Source organism: Vairimorpha necatrix, chromosome 10, assembly GCF_036630325.1.
Source record: "Vairimorpha necatrix chromosome 10, complete sequence".
Taxonomy (NCBI): domain Eukaryota; kingdom Fungi; phylum Microsporidia; family Nosematidae; genus Vairimorpha; species Vairimorpha necatrix.
This window is the reverse complement of record NC_088825.1, coordinates 996,163-1,015,308: the sequence shown is the minus strand read 5'-3', so window position 1 is coordinate 1,015,308 and position 19,146 is coordinate 996,163. Positions and strand designations below refer to the sequence as shown.

Here is a 19,146-nt window from a genome sequence, read left to right as displayed (position 1 = left end):
TTCACATAGAATTCCCGAGCCGTCATTTGTCTACCATTATTAATAGTGAGCGTTTTCTTGCTTTGCCCTTGAATTCTAGTGAAATTAAGTCAGACCCAAATTTTTTCACAGAAGAACTCGTAGCTTTATTTCTCTTCCTCTTGGCATTCTACCAAATCTATTTATGATGCTAGAAATACTCTTCGAGGCCATTCTTCTTCACTCGCTTCGGTACTCACAAGTACTGCTGCAAGATCCCAGAAGTGGATTGAGTCGACACACTAGTGTGTTCTGACCCCGTTCTTTGTCTCCTGTCTCTGTTTTGTCCCCATTTTTTCAGAGGGTTGTTTTGTATTTTTGTTGGTTTTTCTCCCGCTCTATCTTTACCCTCATTTTTATAAACTTAATACTAACATAAATATATAAAGACGTGGAATTTCATTTTGCACAATGTTTTTTTGTGTTAATGAAACATGGATATTATATCGGGTATCTTAATTTTTATGTATTAACTTCCTATAGAGAATTTGTATAGATCTTTGGTATTGCAATATTATAGTGTATGCAAAAAAAAATATTTCGCAACTAAAGTTGTAAAATATTTCTTAAATATGGTTCAGGTTAAAACTTAAAATATTTTCGAGTAAAAATCTATACAAATATCTAAAGATTACTTAATATAAAGGATATCTTTTAAATTAATGAATGAGATTTTATAAAATGTGCAAACTCAAGATTAATGACAAACTACTTAGTTAAACAAAATTTAGCAATACTCAAAAAATTATTATAGAATTGAACATAAAGCATAATTACAGTTTTCATCAGGATATTATCATATTTAAGATTAAAAGAATTGTAAATACTATAAATGTCAATCCTGGGTTAGAAATCACAATCAGAACGGTATTAGAAACAGATGCTTAATTCATGTTTGTGTAAACAATCGACGTATATTTTTCTGTACTATTTTACCTCAAAATTGTTTTTATTCGATTCTCATGTATATGAATTTTTATGAATAAATTTACAGCTATAACTGTACTTCAAACTTAAATATGAACCTTCCGTAAATTTCATTATATTAAGCTAGTTGCATCTATTATATACAATTGGGTATTTCTACACACAAATCCAAACATTATTTTCAACACTAGATCTTTACATGTAGATTTCATGTTAGTACATGTACTTAATACAAATTTCATCACAGCACAAATATAAAATTTTATATATGTTCATCTCATATGATATATTTATACATCTTTGTAAAATCTTTAAATTTTATTTATGTGTTAAAGTCGGCGATCGAACCCTAAAAAAAAATTTAAAATTTTAAGGCTTATCAATGTGCGGGAACATCTAAAATTCAATATAATTTTAAATTATTTATAATGATGCCGTTAAAAAAGAACTTTAAAGAAAATTTTTACGGAAATGTTACAGTTTGAGATATATTATAAATATTGACACAATATTTTTATTACCAATGGCTTTGGTATAACTTACAAGCTAAAATGACATATGAAAGATTTATTGATACAAATAAAACTCTTCTTCAATAAATCAATATATGTTGAAAAATATTGTTTTTGCATTTATGGAAGTTCTACTTTACTGAACAGCATATATTTTCCTATTAATTAACTGTTACGCCATACTTAATACTACAAAAAAACGTATATTTCATAATTTTTTTTCAAAGGTTAAAAATAATTTAAGTTTTATTTAAAATGGATAAACTTATAAATTTTTTTTTGACTATATAACTATTAATTTGACGTCATAAATAATAATTGATTGCGTGTCGCTGACATTCTTAAGGGTAAAATGTAGAAAATTCTAATTTATTAAATTTTGAAACAAAAAAAACATTACCGTTAATAATAAAATATGCTCTTGTGTATGTTTTTTCATAAATTCAAATTATCACAAAAAAAAACTATACCTACTTAAAAATTATATATAGGTATAATTCGTTTACTTTCGTTATCAATAAAATTATAGTTTAAGCTTATTAATCAAATATAATCATGCTAAATTAGTGGAATATAAAAGTATTAAAACTCTTGGTAATTTTTACATCGATTAAATTTGCATGTACGAATAAGTCCAGAAAGCTAAGTAAAGACTATAGGACTAATTTTACATCTTGTATTTTGTAAATTCAAGATAAATAATGAAAATTATATTTCTTATTTACCTACAAGAAAGAAATCTATATACAAAATGTTATTATTACAATTAGCAAAAGCATTTTGTAATGTTAATGCGTCAAATTATATAAATGGCATTAAATTTTATAAAATGCTAAGCAAACAAAAAAAAATTATCAGTTAATATACTTTATATAAATATTGTTCATCCTCATTCTGATATTCGGTAGTTTTGTTTTTTTTATCGTTAGAATACATTTGTTCAGAATACAACTGTGTGATATACCAATCGCATGATGAATTTATTCTGATATCAATATACTCGTAAACAAGATTTTTAAGTTTTTCAATTTCTTTTGGGTTTTTAAATGAAGTAAAAAAACTCAAGTCAAATATCAAATCATAACTATGATACGCTAATATTTCGAAAAGATGACCAATTTCTCTTAATCTTCTTTTCGTCGGTTGTTTAAGCAAGAATTTAGTTGTAAATACTTTAAAATAATATCTCAAGTCATTAATACGTTCATTTGTGTCTTCAATTATAGATATAATGTTTATCACATCTTCATGAGACATCAAAGCATCAAATACCACATCTGAAGCTTTCGTTATTTTTTCCCAATTAATTTCATTATAAAGAATTTTTTTTGGTTTAAACTCGAAGTGTTCTGGACAGTTTCTGATCTCTCGTTCAAATGCATTATTATAAAATGATTTAAAATAATTAATAGTCTCAGAATTGTAAGTAGCATTAAAGGGTGTTGTCATATAATTTTGATCAAAATTATCCTTGATATACATCAATTCACTATTGTTAAATGGCATGTTCGTCGCCTCTAGAGATCTTTTATATAACTGATGAAAATCCATTCTTGAAGTATTTACTGAAAATATCATAATAACAAACAACATTTAGGGCCTAAATAAAACAAAAAATTATGTTAAAAAGTTTTATTATTATTTAACTTTTTACATTTTAAAAATTTGTTATATAATTAAATGACAATTTGCTTTATAACAATATTTCTTGAAAACATATACGTCATAAGTATACATTCAAATGCTTACGTGGTGTTATTCCTTGAAAAAATTAAATTGAAAACAAAATCTTTTCGTGTAATCTGAAAATTGAAAATACATAAATATGATTTATATGATGAATTAATGAAAACAGGTCCTGGCAAAATTGAATCTTAATAATAAAACATAAAAAGTATAGAAAATTGTCATACATATATTAATACAATTTCAATATTTTTATACAAGGTGTTATTATACAATAGATTTTTACAGCTTAATAAATCTCATCTTAAAACAAAATATTAAAATTCTTTAAAATTTTAACATCTATCAAACCTGTATTAAACAATATTATAATATAACACGAGTGTTTGAGTTATAACAAAAAAAATATGTGTTTATATAAAAAATAATTAAACGTTAATATTCTCATGTTTTGTATTTAATGAAAATCATGATAATTTTATGAATTTGAAAAAAAAGAAATTTGCTTTTTTAATGTGTTATTAATTTTAAAAAAATTGATCATTTTAAACTATAAAACACAAAAAAAAAGTATTGACGCAATAAATAATAAAAAAATTCACTTGTATGGCAAGAGTTCAATGATAAATTATAACCCCTTGGCTTAGTGTATTATGATATACATAACAAATTAATATAAAGTAATTAATTGAGGATATAAAACGTATTTTTAAATTGCCCAACTTTATATGCACTTTATAATAAGGTTCTATATATATTTAAATACAACTTACCATATTTTTAATTAGAATTGCATAAAACAAAATACAATAACTTAAAACATGTCATTTTGAAAAAATAACAGTTGAAAATGTTTAAAATTTTTATAACATAATTAAATTTTGGTTATACATCTTGATATCTATTGTATCTGTAACCTCTCATTTGTCTTAATGTTTGATCATGTTTGTATGACGTTTGCATTTTGATCAGTTATAAAAATAAATGATATTTCATAAAAAAATGGCATTTTTAAAGGAATTATAATGTATATACTCTTCATGCTCATAAAAAAATTATATATGTGACCAAAGTATATTATTTTATAATGACTAAATTTTTTATAAAAGGTGAGATAAATAACGGGATTGTACGATACTATCTCAACTAAACAGTAAACATATGTCATACAAGTGTAACGATTCAAAGTCTTTATTTGTATTGGTTTTTTTATTGTGATAGTTTTTTTTTCATGTCAAAGTGTACTGTACATTTTTGCTTATATGCTTATTTAATTGCCTAAGTTTTTCATAGGTGCATGTTTCTGTACAATGTTATTTAAAATTTTGTAATATTGCTTTTATTATAATTTCAAATTAGGATTATGTGTACAATGATATGAACCTTTACTTGTGCTGCATAGTTTTTATGCAAATAAAACTAAAGTTTTGTTTCAACCTTCTGAAAAAAAAATTTTTGCGAAAAATTACATTCTTACTAAAATACTTCTTCTTGTGACTATTATATATTGTATTCTGCTGTTATAATCTTTTCCTGAAGATAATGTTGGGATGTTTTTATAAACTTCTTAGACGTTTGCAAATATTTTATGTATAGAAATCATAAATATAACAAATGATAAAGACAGTGAAACTTTATTTTATGACTAATTATGCTATTTTTTGATTTCATTACTTATGATGTAGTAAAGAAAATAATATAGTGCAGTTATAAATTACGAATCTAAACAAATATATCGTAGTAAAAGTAACTTTTAAAAACTAAATATTAATAAAAACACTTAACTAATGTAATGTAAAAACTTAGATTTCAATAAGATTATACTTTAAATTTAAACAAATATTTTAGATTACATGAAATTTAAATTTGTAAAACATGCACATAAGGAAAATGTTAAGTTTTAAAAAAATTAAAAATTGTAGAACCCACATCTATATGTGTTCTTTTTTTGAACTTAGACGCATTTAAATTTTTTTGTTTGATTTATGCATAAATGCACTTTGCTAAAACTTCGAATAATTAGTTTTTTATGATTAATCAAACCAAAATCTTTTTTAATTTAATGTAATGTGAAGCTTATCATGAAAATATGTTATTGATTTAAATTTAACTTTAAAAATAGTATTAAAATGTACATATCTATAAAATTTATAGAATGTTATTTTCATAAATTGTTTTTGATAAAATTTCGATATTAAATCACTTTTAAAATAAAACAGAACGAATATATATATTCGATTATGAAAACCCCTGAATGTAATATATTATTTATATCATATAATTTTTAATTACAATCACAAATTAGTATTTTTATAGTTTTTTCAAGGTAATCCACAAAAATTTTGTATTTGTAATAATTTTATATGCAGAAATATGTTCATATACGATAATAAACATTTAAACTCTTATCTAAAAACATAAAAGTCTATTTTTCGACCTGATTTTAGTTTTATTTATAAAATATATATAAATTTTTAATCTTAAACCTCAAATTAATACTATTTTTGAATTTGAATTATTTGTTTTAAGTATTTTTATTTTAAAATAGCTCAAACATTTGCAGGTTTATTCTTTAATATTCGACATATAATTTTGTAAATTTCTTATTTTTTTTATGTTAATATAATCAAAAGTGTTTGTTTACATATAAATTGGATTTTTTTGTGCAATTATATCATTTCAGACAGAAAACATCAAAAATACATTTTTATAAGTATGAGAATATTTTCATAGAGATTATACTCAATAAAACCATCCATAAAATATTATATAGATTGAATGAATATATCAAGAAATTATTTTAAAAATAAAAAACCTAATGTTTTAAGAGATACATAATTTTAATTGTGTATTTATGATATTAACATTTGGAAGTTTGTTTGAGATATTATATTCGAATTAATTTTTGAAAATCCATAATTCACGAATAATAATAAATTACTTAATATGTTATAATAAATTATTTTTATAAAACGAGACCTATGTTGTTTAAATAGCTGCTGAGATTTATATTTTGTAAAATAGTTTTGTGGATGTGTTTATGTCAATGGAATTTTAATTTTTTTACTTAAATTGACAAAAACATTAATTATAAAAAGAAAAATTGAGCTTTTAAGTATTAATTTTTATTATAAGAAATATTAATTTTTGATCGTTTTATATTTTTATATCAAAACTTGTTTTTAATTACGCATCATTTTATAATTTATTATTTTTTGACCCCAATGTTAAGAAGAATAGTTTTGAACTTTTTCTGTGCCTATTGCGAATTGACATTGTTTATAAATATCAAGCAAAATTATTATTGTGACGCCTACATTGGTGTTTATGATGACTCTAATTTTCCATATAACTGTAAAATTTTTCTATCTAAAGGTGCTGGTCTGCTGTATAATAAAATTTACGCTCAAAATGATCTTAAAAATATTATTGATTCGGTTTTAAATGATGGATTATCTTTAAAGCAGGTTGATAAAAATGAACATGAAAGAATAAAAAGTATCTCACACTTAATTACTGATGATGAAATTCGAATTAATTTTTTGAAGAGTGAATTTTTTTATAAGTGTAGCTTTAGTTTGATTGAATATAGAAATTTTTTCTTTGAAATTATTTTTTATAACGAAAAAAAAAGTACTATTTCTTGGGCGTCTACTAAATTATTTCAGTTTAAGAAAAACATTGTTTATAGTAAACTAGATTTATATTGTGAGAAAAGTTTGAGCATAAAAGCTTCGGATTTATATGTATTTATTGATAATTTAAAACTTAAAAGTGAATCAGACGTTTTTAAACTCAATTATCAAATATCAGATAATACCAAAAAATAAAATAATTATTTACTATAAAAATTACAAGACAAAAAAATTAATAAAACATTAAAATAATTAGACATAAAAATCTATAACTAGTAAACCGATTGTTTTTGTAAATTTACCATAATTCGTCTAAAATTTGTTACCATTGCAATCAAAATAAGTAAGAATACAAAAAAAAAGTTTTTTAACAAAAATCAATCCATAAACTTGAATTCGTTTGTATTCTCGCACAAACAAACAAAATACTTTTTCCTGTTCCGTATTTTCACAGATTTTTTTACTCTTCCGTAATTTTAGTGTTATTTTGTGATATGATCACTAACAACAATTCTAAATTTATACCAATTTCTTGTTAACGTGAAATCAACAAGCACGTACAATTTAGAACATTTTAGTTATAAATTCGTCTCGGAAAAAAAATCAGATAAATTCACGTAGTTTATGTTTTAATTGTTGCATTTTACACTTCATTAAAATTCTTTGAGTATCTATTTATAATTATTAGGGGGATGTTTTGTTATAATTCTTGTTTTTGAAATAAGAAGTTTTAAATCAAGCGAAAATATATTGTTTGAATGTTCGTGTACATATTTCTTAGGTCTTCATTCGATTTTTCTGTATATATATTGTTATCGAAAATATTCGACTTGTTTTGTTCCGTGTACAAACAAGTTGATGAATTATCATTAAAATAGAAGATACAAAAGAAAACAATTGATAAATAAATGACTTTTTGTTTTCGGGTGTTATTTATTTTAACTAGTTTTTAGCTATATAGGTAATATTATCTTTCGAGCTTCTAATGTTAATTACTTCCCTTAATATATGACATCCTGTTAATTAAATAATTAATTATGCACTACTCATTTAGGTTTCATGTGAAAATGTGCTTCTACAGTATAAATATTAAATAAAAAACTTTCATATTTTAACTTTTTATATAGATAAATATTAATAATAATTGAGTTTTACAAAAATATGTAGACAATTTCTAAACACCTTTAAAAGCAAGATTTTTATGCCCAAAGTTATCTTTAAAAACATGTTACCAACTAAATAGAACAATATATAATTATACAAGATGCTTAAAAAATTGGTCTAGATTTATTCATTTAGAATTTAAAAAACAAGTAAGATTAATAATATATCTTAGTACAAAATAATAGTAAAAATGAATCTATTAGTCGTTGCAGTTTGAACAACTAAGTAATATATTAAGATTATTTAGTAAAGACCATATTAATATCCAACTATCATTAGAATAAATGTAAAGTTTCGGCCAAAATTCTAAAATAAACTATACTGCCAATTGTATAATTTATCTAATATTTTAAACATCAGAAACATATATAAATATGACAAAAAATAAATTTTTTTTAATAAAAGAAATCTTTACAAAAAAGAACGATCTTAGCCTTTAAAAATTATAGAATTGTTAATCGTTGCATATATATATACGAGTATATTACATAAAAAAGCTATATTAGAAATTTGTTTGTACGTAAAAATGATCTATGAACCATACTGCGATCAAAGCTATATAGTTGATATATTTGTTTATGTATAATTGTTTTTGCATTTTGAATTTTCACGTCACAAGATAAGAGTATATATATAATATTGAGTGTTATATAGTTTAATAACAGGAATTTTAATCTAAACTCATGTTTTTAAAAAATTTTTACTTTAAATATTAATACTTTGTAAAAGCACAATAAATTCAATAATAAGAAATGTGTCTTGCATAATTTTTCAGTTAAAATAATAGTAATAGATCTAAAACATAATATACGATTTGGAAAAGCGGTTTTTTTATCTTTATGAAATATAATTGCAGGAATGACTTGATCGAAAAATTAAGGATGGAATTTTATTTGAACTTATTATATAAATGACACTAGAAGAAATTTATCTAAATTGTTGTAATATATTACATTTTTTATATGATTTGTTCTTGTGTTAATGGTTAATTCAACACTTCTAGAAACATATTGTTATAGCGTAAAATTTAAGACTAAAAAAATTTGTTAATCATAGTATTCTATTTTATTATGTTATTGTTGTACATTACATATTTTATTAATTAACTGTAAATAACATGCTTGCAAAATTCCATATAAAAAAGATCATAATAAATGAATGATATTAAGTGATTATTGCAAATCAAAAATTAAAAATAATTAAATGCTCTTAAAAACATTACTAAAGCTTATAATCATAAATTTGTTTATAAGCAACTAAAAAAAAAGTTTTGAATAACTTTAGTAACTTATTGATTAAATTTTTTACATGATAAATATCAACAATAGGAAAATTATACAAATCTGTAGAGAGTTGTAGCGTTGGAGAATACATATTATAAAATTATAATATAAAATTTACACTTTATTTGCTCTCATATACACGATGAACAAAATTGAATTTATGGATTTTGAGCATATTTTCTGCCTCCCTTTATCAATATATTATGCAGTAAATTATTCCAGCCTTGTTTTTGAAAAATAGCCGAAAAAAACCAATTAATATACATAGCGTATACATAAAATGATCCTTTGAAATTTAAAAATATAGAAATAACATAAATAATGTATGTTTGAGTGTTAAAGGTATTTTTTATAATTCAATGACTAAAAATGTCAAAATTCCGGAAAAATATATGAATATATTTTATTGTGCGAATAATTCGGTTTTTAGCTTTTAAATTATTTTTATATGTAATTTTACTATCTAAACACAATAATACTTTTAGATTTTATTATTATGTTAGAAAAACAATTTTTTTTAATAAATATATTCGCATTTGAAAAAAACAATTATTGTAATTATTCTTGTGTTCTTATTAACAATATCAAGTCATATAACGATTTTTATTACAAAGATACACCAATATCTAAGAGCAAAATTATATCGATTATATAAACAATAAAAATTACCTACAATAATATTATTAAACATTACCCAGTTTATTATACCTTTGGACATTAAACTATAATATTTAGAGCATTTAATGAATATGAGAGAATTGAAACATTTAATATCATGAAAGTATAATCATAATATCAAAATTTAGCTACTTATTTATAATTTGGGTTAGTGCAATATGTCATTAAGTATTTCACCTTGGTTTATGGATCTTTGTAAAGAATATCAAACATATATTATTATCCTTTGATTAAATTTTAGGAAAAGGGATTGGCTTAATTTATAATTCAAAATGTAATCGAAAATGAATTAACAGAGATTTAAAAAAAAAATGAATTCGTTATTTTCAGTAAAGTTTTAAATGGTATAAATGCAAGACAACTATTTTATGAATTCCATTTTAATATTAGATTGATATTTTGAAATAAAATTTGTCTTATAGTTTCCTCATGCTTTTTAAAAAATCTTTTATAAAACCAATATGTATGATTTATACGATATTACACGCTTAAAATTACAGCTTTAGATCTTTTAAATGTGTTTTTTATAAATTAGATATGTTATTATATAAAATTGTTTTTTTGGATACAAAATCTATATCTATTATACAGAAGAAAATAATGTAAAATAAAAGTGTTTTGAATTTTTGAGCTAAAATACGTTGATAAAATTGAGAAAAGTAAAATAATAACTGATTTATGTTTTGAAAATCAATTACGCATCGCACGGGGCTTATAAGCCAAAATGCGGGTTAAAAGTGCGCCATAGACTTTTTCTAAATGAATATCTAATGAGTAAATGTTTAATGATTTATTGTTTCGAATCTAAGCGCGATTGTAGATATAATTTGTTGAATTAAAAATTTAGTCAAAATTAAAACAGATTATAACAACAAAATTTTTTATAATAATGTTATAATTGAAATATTTTTTAACTACAGATTTTAGATACACAAACTTTATATTGCTGCTATCTAATTTTAAAGAAAAAATATAAAAATACAAAACCCAATATAGATGCAAATACTATTAATTCGTTTATTTTTCACGTTCATAAATATAATAGTTTTTGTCGAACAAATTATTAGATAAATTATATTTTTGGTATTGCAAATATATTTAAATTGTAAAAAAGACATTTTTTTCCCTTTTCCGTTTGTATTCTCACTTGATATTTATTGTATATCATTATAAACACATTAAAATTATCGTCTTAGATATACGTAGAATCCAATGAATGTTATCCATTGAGTAAAATCGTCTCTAAAAAGCACAAACAATATATAAATAAGTAAAATGGTTTCAGTTGTCTATAAATATTACTTAGCAAAGAAGATATAAGTTATTATAAATATTTGTTTATATTTTATTTACAACAAAAATACTATAAATTGAATCTTATTTTATTTTATAATATGATATTCAGTATACTTTTTTGTTCAGTCGAGTTATTTTCTGAGGATATAGTTTTAAAAAAACAATACCAAAAAACATACTACAGTAAGTTTTAACAATACAATAAAGCAAATAACAACAAATTCTAGTAGTGCTTAAAGAAAGACACATCATTAGAATTGGCTTTTTTAAATAAATTGTTTATAATTTTTTGCTATGGGTATCATTTTGAGCAATATTTTCGTATGTAACGGTAGGGTTTGAGTAGATTTATCAACAACTGTCGTATCATGCTCAGGTGATTCTTAATTAATGCTCTTCTCATTATATGCAACAGAAATAACATTAAAAGCCGAATTTGAATCTATATTACTCATATTTTTAGTAAAATTTGTTTTTTAGTTATATCAAAAAATCTTTCAATATTTATATATTCTTCAGTTTCAATATTACCAAATGTCTTGTCATATTTCGTATTGTCTGAAATCTTAAGATCCGTCAATAGAATAGATCATATCTTAATTAGATTCAAATAATCGTAAACCACATAGATAAAATTTTATACGAGTTTCTTTAGATTCATGATCATGATATTATCTGAAAAGTATTTAATTCTTTTTTTCAACAAAGGTAACATTACAAGCACTAACAAGACCATTAAAATTGGTTTTATTGTTAGAATTATTTTATCAAGATCATTTTCTTTAACAATACACTTAGTTTCACCTATCAGTTTTTTTGTTTTTTTACAAAATCTCATTTTTTTGGTAAAATTCTATATTGAAACATGAACATAAAAAGATAAATAGCCACTACACAACTTACTATGGTTTCTGGATAGTGATCAATGTCTTTATCTAAAAAATATATCTCTCCGTTAGTGATGTCTTTCGTAGTTTCCATAAGGCAACTTTACTATAAAACTTGTCTTTAGGGCATAGCCAAGATGAAACTTAACTATGTTCTGCTATGCTTGCCATAAAAAAAAATAAAATTTAATTCCTTAAAATTTCGAGGCTCCTAAAATTTATAATTATGATCTTTTGCACCAAATTTTCCTAAATTAATTGCTAAGTACTCCTTTTTACAATAGTTTCTTCCTTTAAAAAAACTTTCCATTAAATTGTTTGTTCTTAGATATTAGTAAATAGTAGGTGTTGACAAAAGGAGATCTGGTCATTATAGGAGGCTTTTTATTAGAATGAGAGCCTATTTATTTTGCATTTTTATTCTAATTTAGATTTCTTGAATAGTTTTAGTTTCAGATCATTATCTTTTGTTTCGGCATTAAGTTTCAGTCTGTTTTTTGGCGTGTGTAACACAGCCAGTAACAGTGGGTTTTTTGTTATCGTTTTCAAGACCAAAACAGCATAATTTATAATATCATCTAATAAACCTCATCAAGTGCATTAAAACTTATCAATGTATCACATCTAAATTTTTATATCGAAGCATTTCTTTTATAAGAGTTGTAAAATATTACTTGTTTTATTTTTATAATTAACAATGGTAGTATTTAAAGAAAATGAAATATTACTCTCATTTTGGGGCTTAAAAATTTTTATTTCATAAATATTATAACAAAGTGATCCTAAGATAAAATATACTAAAATTTTTTAATGAATTGTGTTTTAATAAATTATCTGTGGTTATAAATAAATTGTTTTATATTTTTTTGTAGTTTACAAAAAAAATTTATCTCATTTGACGTAAATGCTAGTTTTTAGCTGTGTTTTTATAGTTTTTGTTTGATTTTATATGATTGTAACATGTAAATCGAGCTATTATGAAGGTCACAAAAATGTTCCCAGAATTTATAGTTGCATTAAGAGCAAATTTATGCCGCGAAGATATATTTGAAATTAGATTGTAATATTTGATGTTACATTCATACGTGTGAACTCGATTTCTTTTTTTTTCTCATAATCTGTCAATGATTGCAAAATATATAATCTGCTTCGTCTTTTATAATGGCAATTTGACAGGCAGATTTACCTTATTATAAAAAAATATCAAACTAAGAGAATCAAGTTACTATTATTAAAAAAAATTTGAAGTTTTTATGACCTTTAGATGTAAATAAGACGTGTCAAGACGAAAATATTATAACATAATCCATTTTAATTTTTTATAATTAAAAAATAGCAATTAAAACATTTTTCGGCCGAAAAACTATTGATTGCTTGCCGTGCAAGTAAAACACAAGAAATTTATATTAAACTAATGGCCAATAATGCTGATGCCTCATATGAGCTAAATAGTCCCCAATATGCTAGCAATGAAAGTATCAATTTATTTGGCAACTTGTGGAATATTAGTGAACAGTTGGAAAACCTGCAAAATTTTTGAGAATCTCTTTTATTGTAACTACCTGATGATAAAACAAAATACGTCTCTGCTTACGAAAATATGTATGGTACAAAATATCTGTGAAATGACCATACTGTTAGATTCCTAAAATTATTTCTTTGTATGATGCTATACAATAGATCAGTTTACACAGCTTTTTAAAATAATGCTCAAACTTTGACCTTTCGGGCTTTGTTTTACATTTAATTTTTTACCTAATGCCAAAGGTAGCAGCCAACTATAAAAATGAAATTATCTAAATTACCTGTATCTAGATTACATGGTTAAAACAAAATACAGCAGTAAAGTAATACAAATTTTGACGAATAGGGATTCTTGCAGATTGTGGGACTGTAAACAACAATAATATTTAAAGACGATATGATTTTTATAGTTGCTAATAACAATCTTTAATATGATATTATACAAGTTGATCGATTTTAATGGGTTATTTAAACGTAGATCATTACTATGTGTTATCTTATCTTAGCAAGAAAATTTTATTAATGAATTATGAACTTCAAGACACTATTACAAAATATCAGAAGTTTAGCCTAGTAGTTTATGACAGAGCTTTTATCTGAGAACGGCAAAGTTCTAATTTCTTTCCTAAAATTGTTCCACTTTATATGATGCAGTTGGTAAAACTCAGGTGATAAAATGTCTAGTATTATCATGCAGTTGATATAATAAATATGTGTACTTGTAGAAATATATAACTAGCATATTGCATAGAGACGAAATTTATGGTCGACAAAACAGTCTCCATCGTATATACCCAATGATACAGAAAGTTCTAGAGTGTATATGCTAATTAAAGCACATGGCTGAAACATCTCAGAGCGTAATCTCAGATTTAATTAAGAATTGGCAAGTAGAGCAATAAAAGTTTTTGTAAAACCTATACATTTGATTTTGTAACAGGCTGGCTAATTCTATTTGGAGACTAGCGTAAAACGCAGCTCAATAAAAATGAGGGCTGATTATGTAACGGTTATATGATCATTTACGCGTTCCAATATTTGTAGGTATCCATGAGATAATACGAGGATATCTCTTCTAGGGCCCTAGAAATTGCCCTTTAAGAATATCCTCTGCGATATCAAACTGGAGACGATTTGGTATATTGATAGAAAATGTTTTCAAGAGTCAAAGCCCTATGGATAAAGCGGAGTTTCTGTGTTGGCAAGTTATATATAGAGAGTTTAAGTTCTTAGAAAATTTGTAACTAGCCGGACAATAACACACACAATGTTCCTATGTAAAGTTTTCCTACCTTTTGCTATATAAAAGAAAAAAACCATTTTTTGAAGTATGTTAGAGGTGATAAAAAATTAAAAACAAATGTCTTTAACAAGTATTGCTATATTGCTTTTTTATCTTCTTAAAAAAATAATTTTGTTTGATACGAAGTCTTTTGAGCGTTTTTTAAATAGTAAGATACGGTCTAGATACATCTTAAAATGTATCAACAGCAAAATGGAATTTTTCGAAATTTTTTAATTCGCAGATAACATAAAATGTACTGATGTCTAAAAAAAAATGTTTTTATGTACTTGAAATATACTGAATACTTGATGTTGCATTCAGATATTGCCGAATTAAATTTACTCATTCAATACAAAATATTAATTTTATGTTAGGGAATATTACGTGTTGTAACTCTAGTTACCAAACATTGCTCTTTGTCAGATATAAACTAGTCATCAGCTAATAAAAGCAGACATGATTATCACAAACCCTTGCAAACAAATATAAAAAAAAAAGTTTCTCCAATAATATGCAATTTCGTGCAGACTCATCTACTCTTCAACAATACAAGCTAATATTTTATGTGATGTAAGTTATTTTCCTGATTGTAACTACAAAACTCCAGAGAAGCTATCTCTAAGCAAATACAATTCAATAAATTGCATATTTGATGTTTGTTTCTTGAAATATTGGACTTGAGTAAGAATATTTGGTCGTCTTTAGAGTATTCCCTCTTTTTTGGTTTTAAGCTAGCAGGGTGGTAGTTATTTAAATGTTTCCAAGAAGACTTTCCTTGTCATCATTGAATCGTCTCATCCTTCGAATTTTGTTTGAGTTTAATCGAAAAAAAAATAAATTTTTTGAATAGATCGGTCAAATGGTCTATTTTCCAAAAAGAGAAAATTGATAAAGTACAAAATGGTTTGTTTATGTAATTATAATACCACAATAACAAAGAAGTACAAATAAATTAAATATAAATTAATTTAATTATGCTTGACATCCCTTTCGAGAGAAATTTTTATTTTTTTCAAGAAAGTGCCCCAATGCGAATTGCGAATACTTTTTTAGTGATTCTAATAATAAAAAGTGCCGAACAGCAATGTCATGAACTAAATAACTACATAAAAACAAAAACAACTAAAAAACAATTTATGAAATATGATCTAGGAAAAAAATATGAAATAGATTACTTAAAATATGATAATGATAAAATATTGATTTTTAAAAACAACAAAAGCAATTATAAAATAAAATCTTATGATTTTGTAAAAGCTTTTGAAGAGTGTAAAAAAATATTATTGAATAATGAGACCTCTATTAAGTCTCCGAAAATATTAGTTTATGCGAAAAATGCAAATAATTCGACAGACTATAATAATATTATCATTAGAATAAAAAATTATAATACAAAAGACGACAAATGGTACTATGATATGGTCATTGAAGAAAACAGCGGGATATATAATTATATTTTTTCTAATAAATTCAATGATGAGATAAGTTGCATAAAAAACGACTACATTCCATTTTTGTATACTTTCATTGATTCTATCGATGAAATATATTATTTTTATGAAATTGATATAACTGAAATCGATTTACAAAAATTATTTGAAGTACACGTAGAGAGATATTGTACAGGAGATAAATATCAGAAAGTGATACTTTTACAAATGCTTAAATTATTTGATTTCGTTACATTAAGTGAAGTTTATGATATAACAAAATTCCAAAATTACAAAGTGACAAGTGAGGTGGAAAGATTAATAGACGAAGAAGATGAAAATTATACGTTTTTTGAAATTAATAATTCATATGGTTCTATAATATGCAAACATAGAGAGAATGCTAAGATATTTTGTTATCGAAAAAATCTCTATAAAAATGAAAAAAATAATCAAGAAATATTTATAAGTAGACCAAAGTTCGCAAAAATGAAGCGGATAGTAATGTTAATGAATACAAAGCAAGTGAAAAATTCTGAGATTAATTTGATATATAAACTAATTGAGAATAATGATTTGACTATAAGAATTCTTAAAAGTATTTATCTAAACAAAACCTCTGCAGTACATTTTTTATTCGAAGAAATATTGAAATCGTCTGAATTAATAAGTAAAATGGGACTAAAGGTTCTAACTAAAAGTACTAATGCTTTTGAAAATTATATAATGATAGTTACAGGACAAAAAAAGAAATTTACGGAAGATGGAACAGCTTTTATTAAATATTTAAATAATGAACATAATAATACCAGCTACATGATAAAAATATGCCTAATTATGGAATTAGAAAAAATTATCGGGGAAAATAACGAAAATAAAACGAAATTATGCAGGATATTAACAAATATCGCAGACATTATAAACCAAAAAAATGAGGTGGGTGACAAGGATGCCAAATTTGATATAATAAAGGTTTTTGTAGAGATTTTTCAATACATTGACATTGTAATGAGTGCTTATGAAAATACATGGGAAGATATTCTAGTCGCCTTTTCGTTACTCAAAGAGAACATTAAAAATTAAAAGATTTATAAGAATTTATAATAATATAATTTTATTTTACACCAGTTTATTATAATAATTTGACATTGCTAACTATAGTTTTTGTTGTTTATGACAATATAAATTTTTTTCTAACATTTATGGTATTTATTTGTAAAAAAATATTACTATATATAAAACTATCACTATAATTATGTCCTCTGCTATATTACGGTAGACAATAGTTATCTGGCGTAAGATTTTAATTGTACTTTGAAAGCGTATTTGAAATGATATGACGATTTTCATTTTTTAAATAAATAATAGGATATAATTTTGTTGGCGGGTTGTTAAAATTTCTATTTTTTCTATTAGTTTTATATACTAATCATGAATATTATATAAAAAAGTATTGATTTTAAATTATAAAACAATATTTATACTTGTTATACTTTTCACTGATAAAATCCAAATATTTTACTGCCTTTGCCGCCTACCCGTTTGATACCATACATTATTAGAGTAAGCTGCATATTAACGTAAAAATGCCTAGATATTTTTCAAATCTAATGGAATATCTTTTATAATCAAATTAATGATGACTGTATTTGTCTTGAACATGCACAATGTTCTTCTGAAAAATATAAAACGCACTAAAAACGTAATAATTACATTTAATTTTTATAAATTCCTTTACATTTTATTTTAGAAATTTCTATCTTAGATTATATTTATATTCCATAATGTATTAATCTTCAAATTCTAAGCATTACAATGGATTTACTTTTGTAGTGTAAACTCGAATCAAAGGCATTTCAATAAGATAAACGAGTGCATTTATTTTAAATAACTTATAAAATACCATATAAATCACAATAATTCTTTGGATTTTTATAATTACTTATATGATAATTTTGAAAGTTATAATAAAATGTAATTAATGGATTGATACGCAAAAAATAGTTGAAGTCAGAAACTATTATCACAAAACTTTGTTTTTATGTGTTAGTAATTACAAATTATGCATAATTTTTTTTCCTAAATTTTAAACAAATAAAATATTCTAAATCTAAAAACAGTAAAATTTCATTTTTAAAATGCAAAATTTTTATTTAAAATCCGTATAATAAACTAAAAAATGATAGAATGAAAAAAATACAAAATTTTAAAAACTTTTAAAATAAGAGGTAATTTAGAATTATAATGGAAAAAAAAATAATTTTGCAATTATTTCCAACATAATTGTCGAGTTAAATGTAGATTGAAATTGTCTGTTTTTAATTATATTTTAAAAACATTATCATATGTAATATATATAGTATAAAATGTGATGTTGTGCATTTATCTATTTATTATTGAAAAAACAACAAAAACCTTGAAACAAAATAGTTTGATCATTATGATCAATTCTCATCCAGTAAGTTGGTCGAATTTCAAAAATCGACCGGCAATTGGTTTTCTATAAAATTTTAAGTGGTTATAGATAGAATACTTGATGCCTTGTAAAAATTAGTACATTCGGGGAACGAAGTCTTTTATAATTTATTAGAAGTATTATTTATAAGCAAGAAAATTTAGATAAAATTATTAATTCAAAAAATAAGTGGCATAAGTAAATAAATGGCATGTGAAAGTAAAATTATTTACTGACCAAGACTGAAATAAAATTCATTTTAGTGACCATATTGTACAAACAATGTGAAAAAACTAGGTTGTTGATCATATTTTTTTTTGCATATTAATTTACATTGAAATATAACATATGAGGCTTCGCTTAAAG

At 23.5% G+C, this 19,146-nt stretch overlaps 4 protein-coding genes across 4 annotated transcripts; 2 read left to right on the top strand and 2 right to left on the bottom strand.

The window, feature by feature from the left end:
* Positions 1-2,315: 2,315 nt before the first annotated feature.
* On the bottom strand, positions 2,316-3,050 carry VNE69_10174 (uncharacterized protein; the record flags this gene model as incomplete). Its single annotated transcript, XM_065474897.1, has 1 exon — positions 2,316-3,050. The coding sequence occupies one exon, from the start codon at positions 3,048-3,050 to the stop codon at positions 2,316-2,318; it is 735 nt and encodes a 244-aa protein (XP_065330969.1).
* A 3,317-nt stretch (positions 3,051-6,367) lies between these two features.
* VNE69_10173 (uncharacterized protein) lies at positions 6,368-6,973 on the top strand (the record flags this gene model as incomplete). Its single annotated transcript, XM_065474896.1, has 1 exon — positions 6,368-6,973. The coding sequence occupies one exon, from the start codon at positions 6,368-6,370 to the stop codon at positions 6,971-6,973; it is 606 nt and encodes a 201-aa protein (XP_065330968.1).
* Positions 6,974-11,650: 4,677 nt separating this feature from the next.
* VNE69_10172 (uncharacterized protein) lies at positions 11,651-12,180 on the bottom strand (the record flags this gene model as incomplete). Its single annotated transcript, XM_065474895.1, has 2 exons — positions 11,651-11,764; positions 12,091-12,180. The coding sequence occupies 2 exons, from the start codon at positions 12,178-12,180 to the stop codon at positions 11,651-11,653; spliced, it is 204 nt and encodes a 67-aa protein (XP_065330967.1).
* A 3,743-nt stretch (positions 12,181-15,923) lies between these two features.
* Positions 15,924-17,408, top strand: VNE69_10171 (uncharacterized protein; the record flags this gene model as incomplete). The annotated part of the gene is made up of 1 exon (XM_065474894.1): positions 15,924-17,408. One exon carries the CDS (start codon positions 15,924-15,926, stop codon positions 17,406-17,408), a length of 1,485 nt encoding a protein of 494 aa, XP_065330966.1.
* Positions 17,409-19,146: the final 1,738 nt, after the last annotated feature.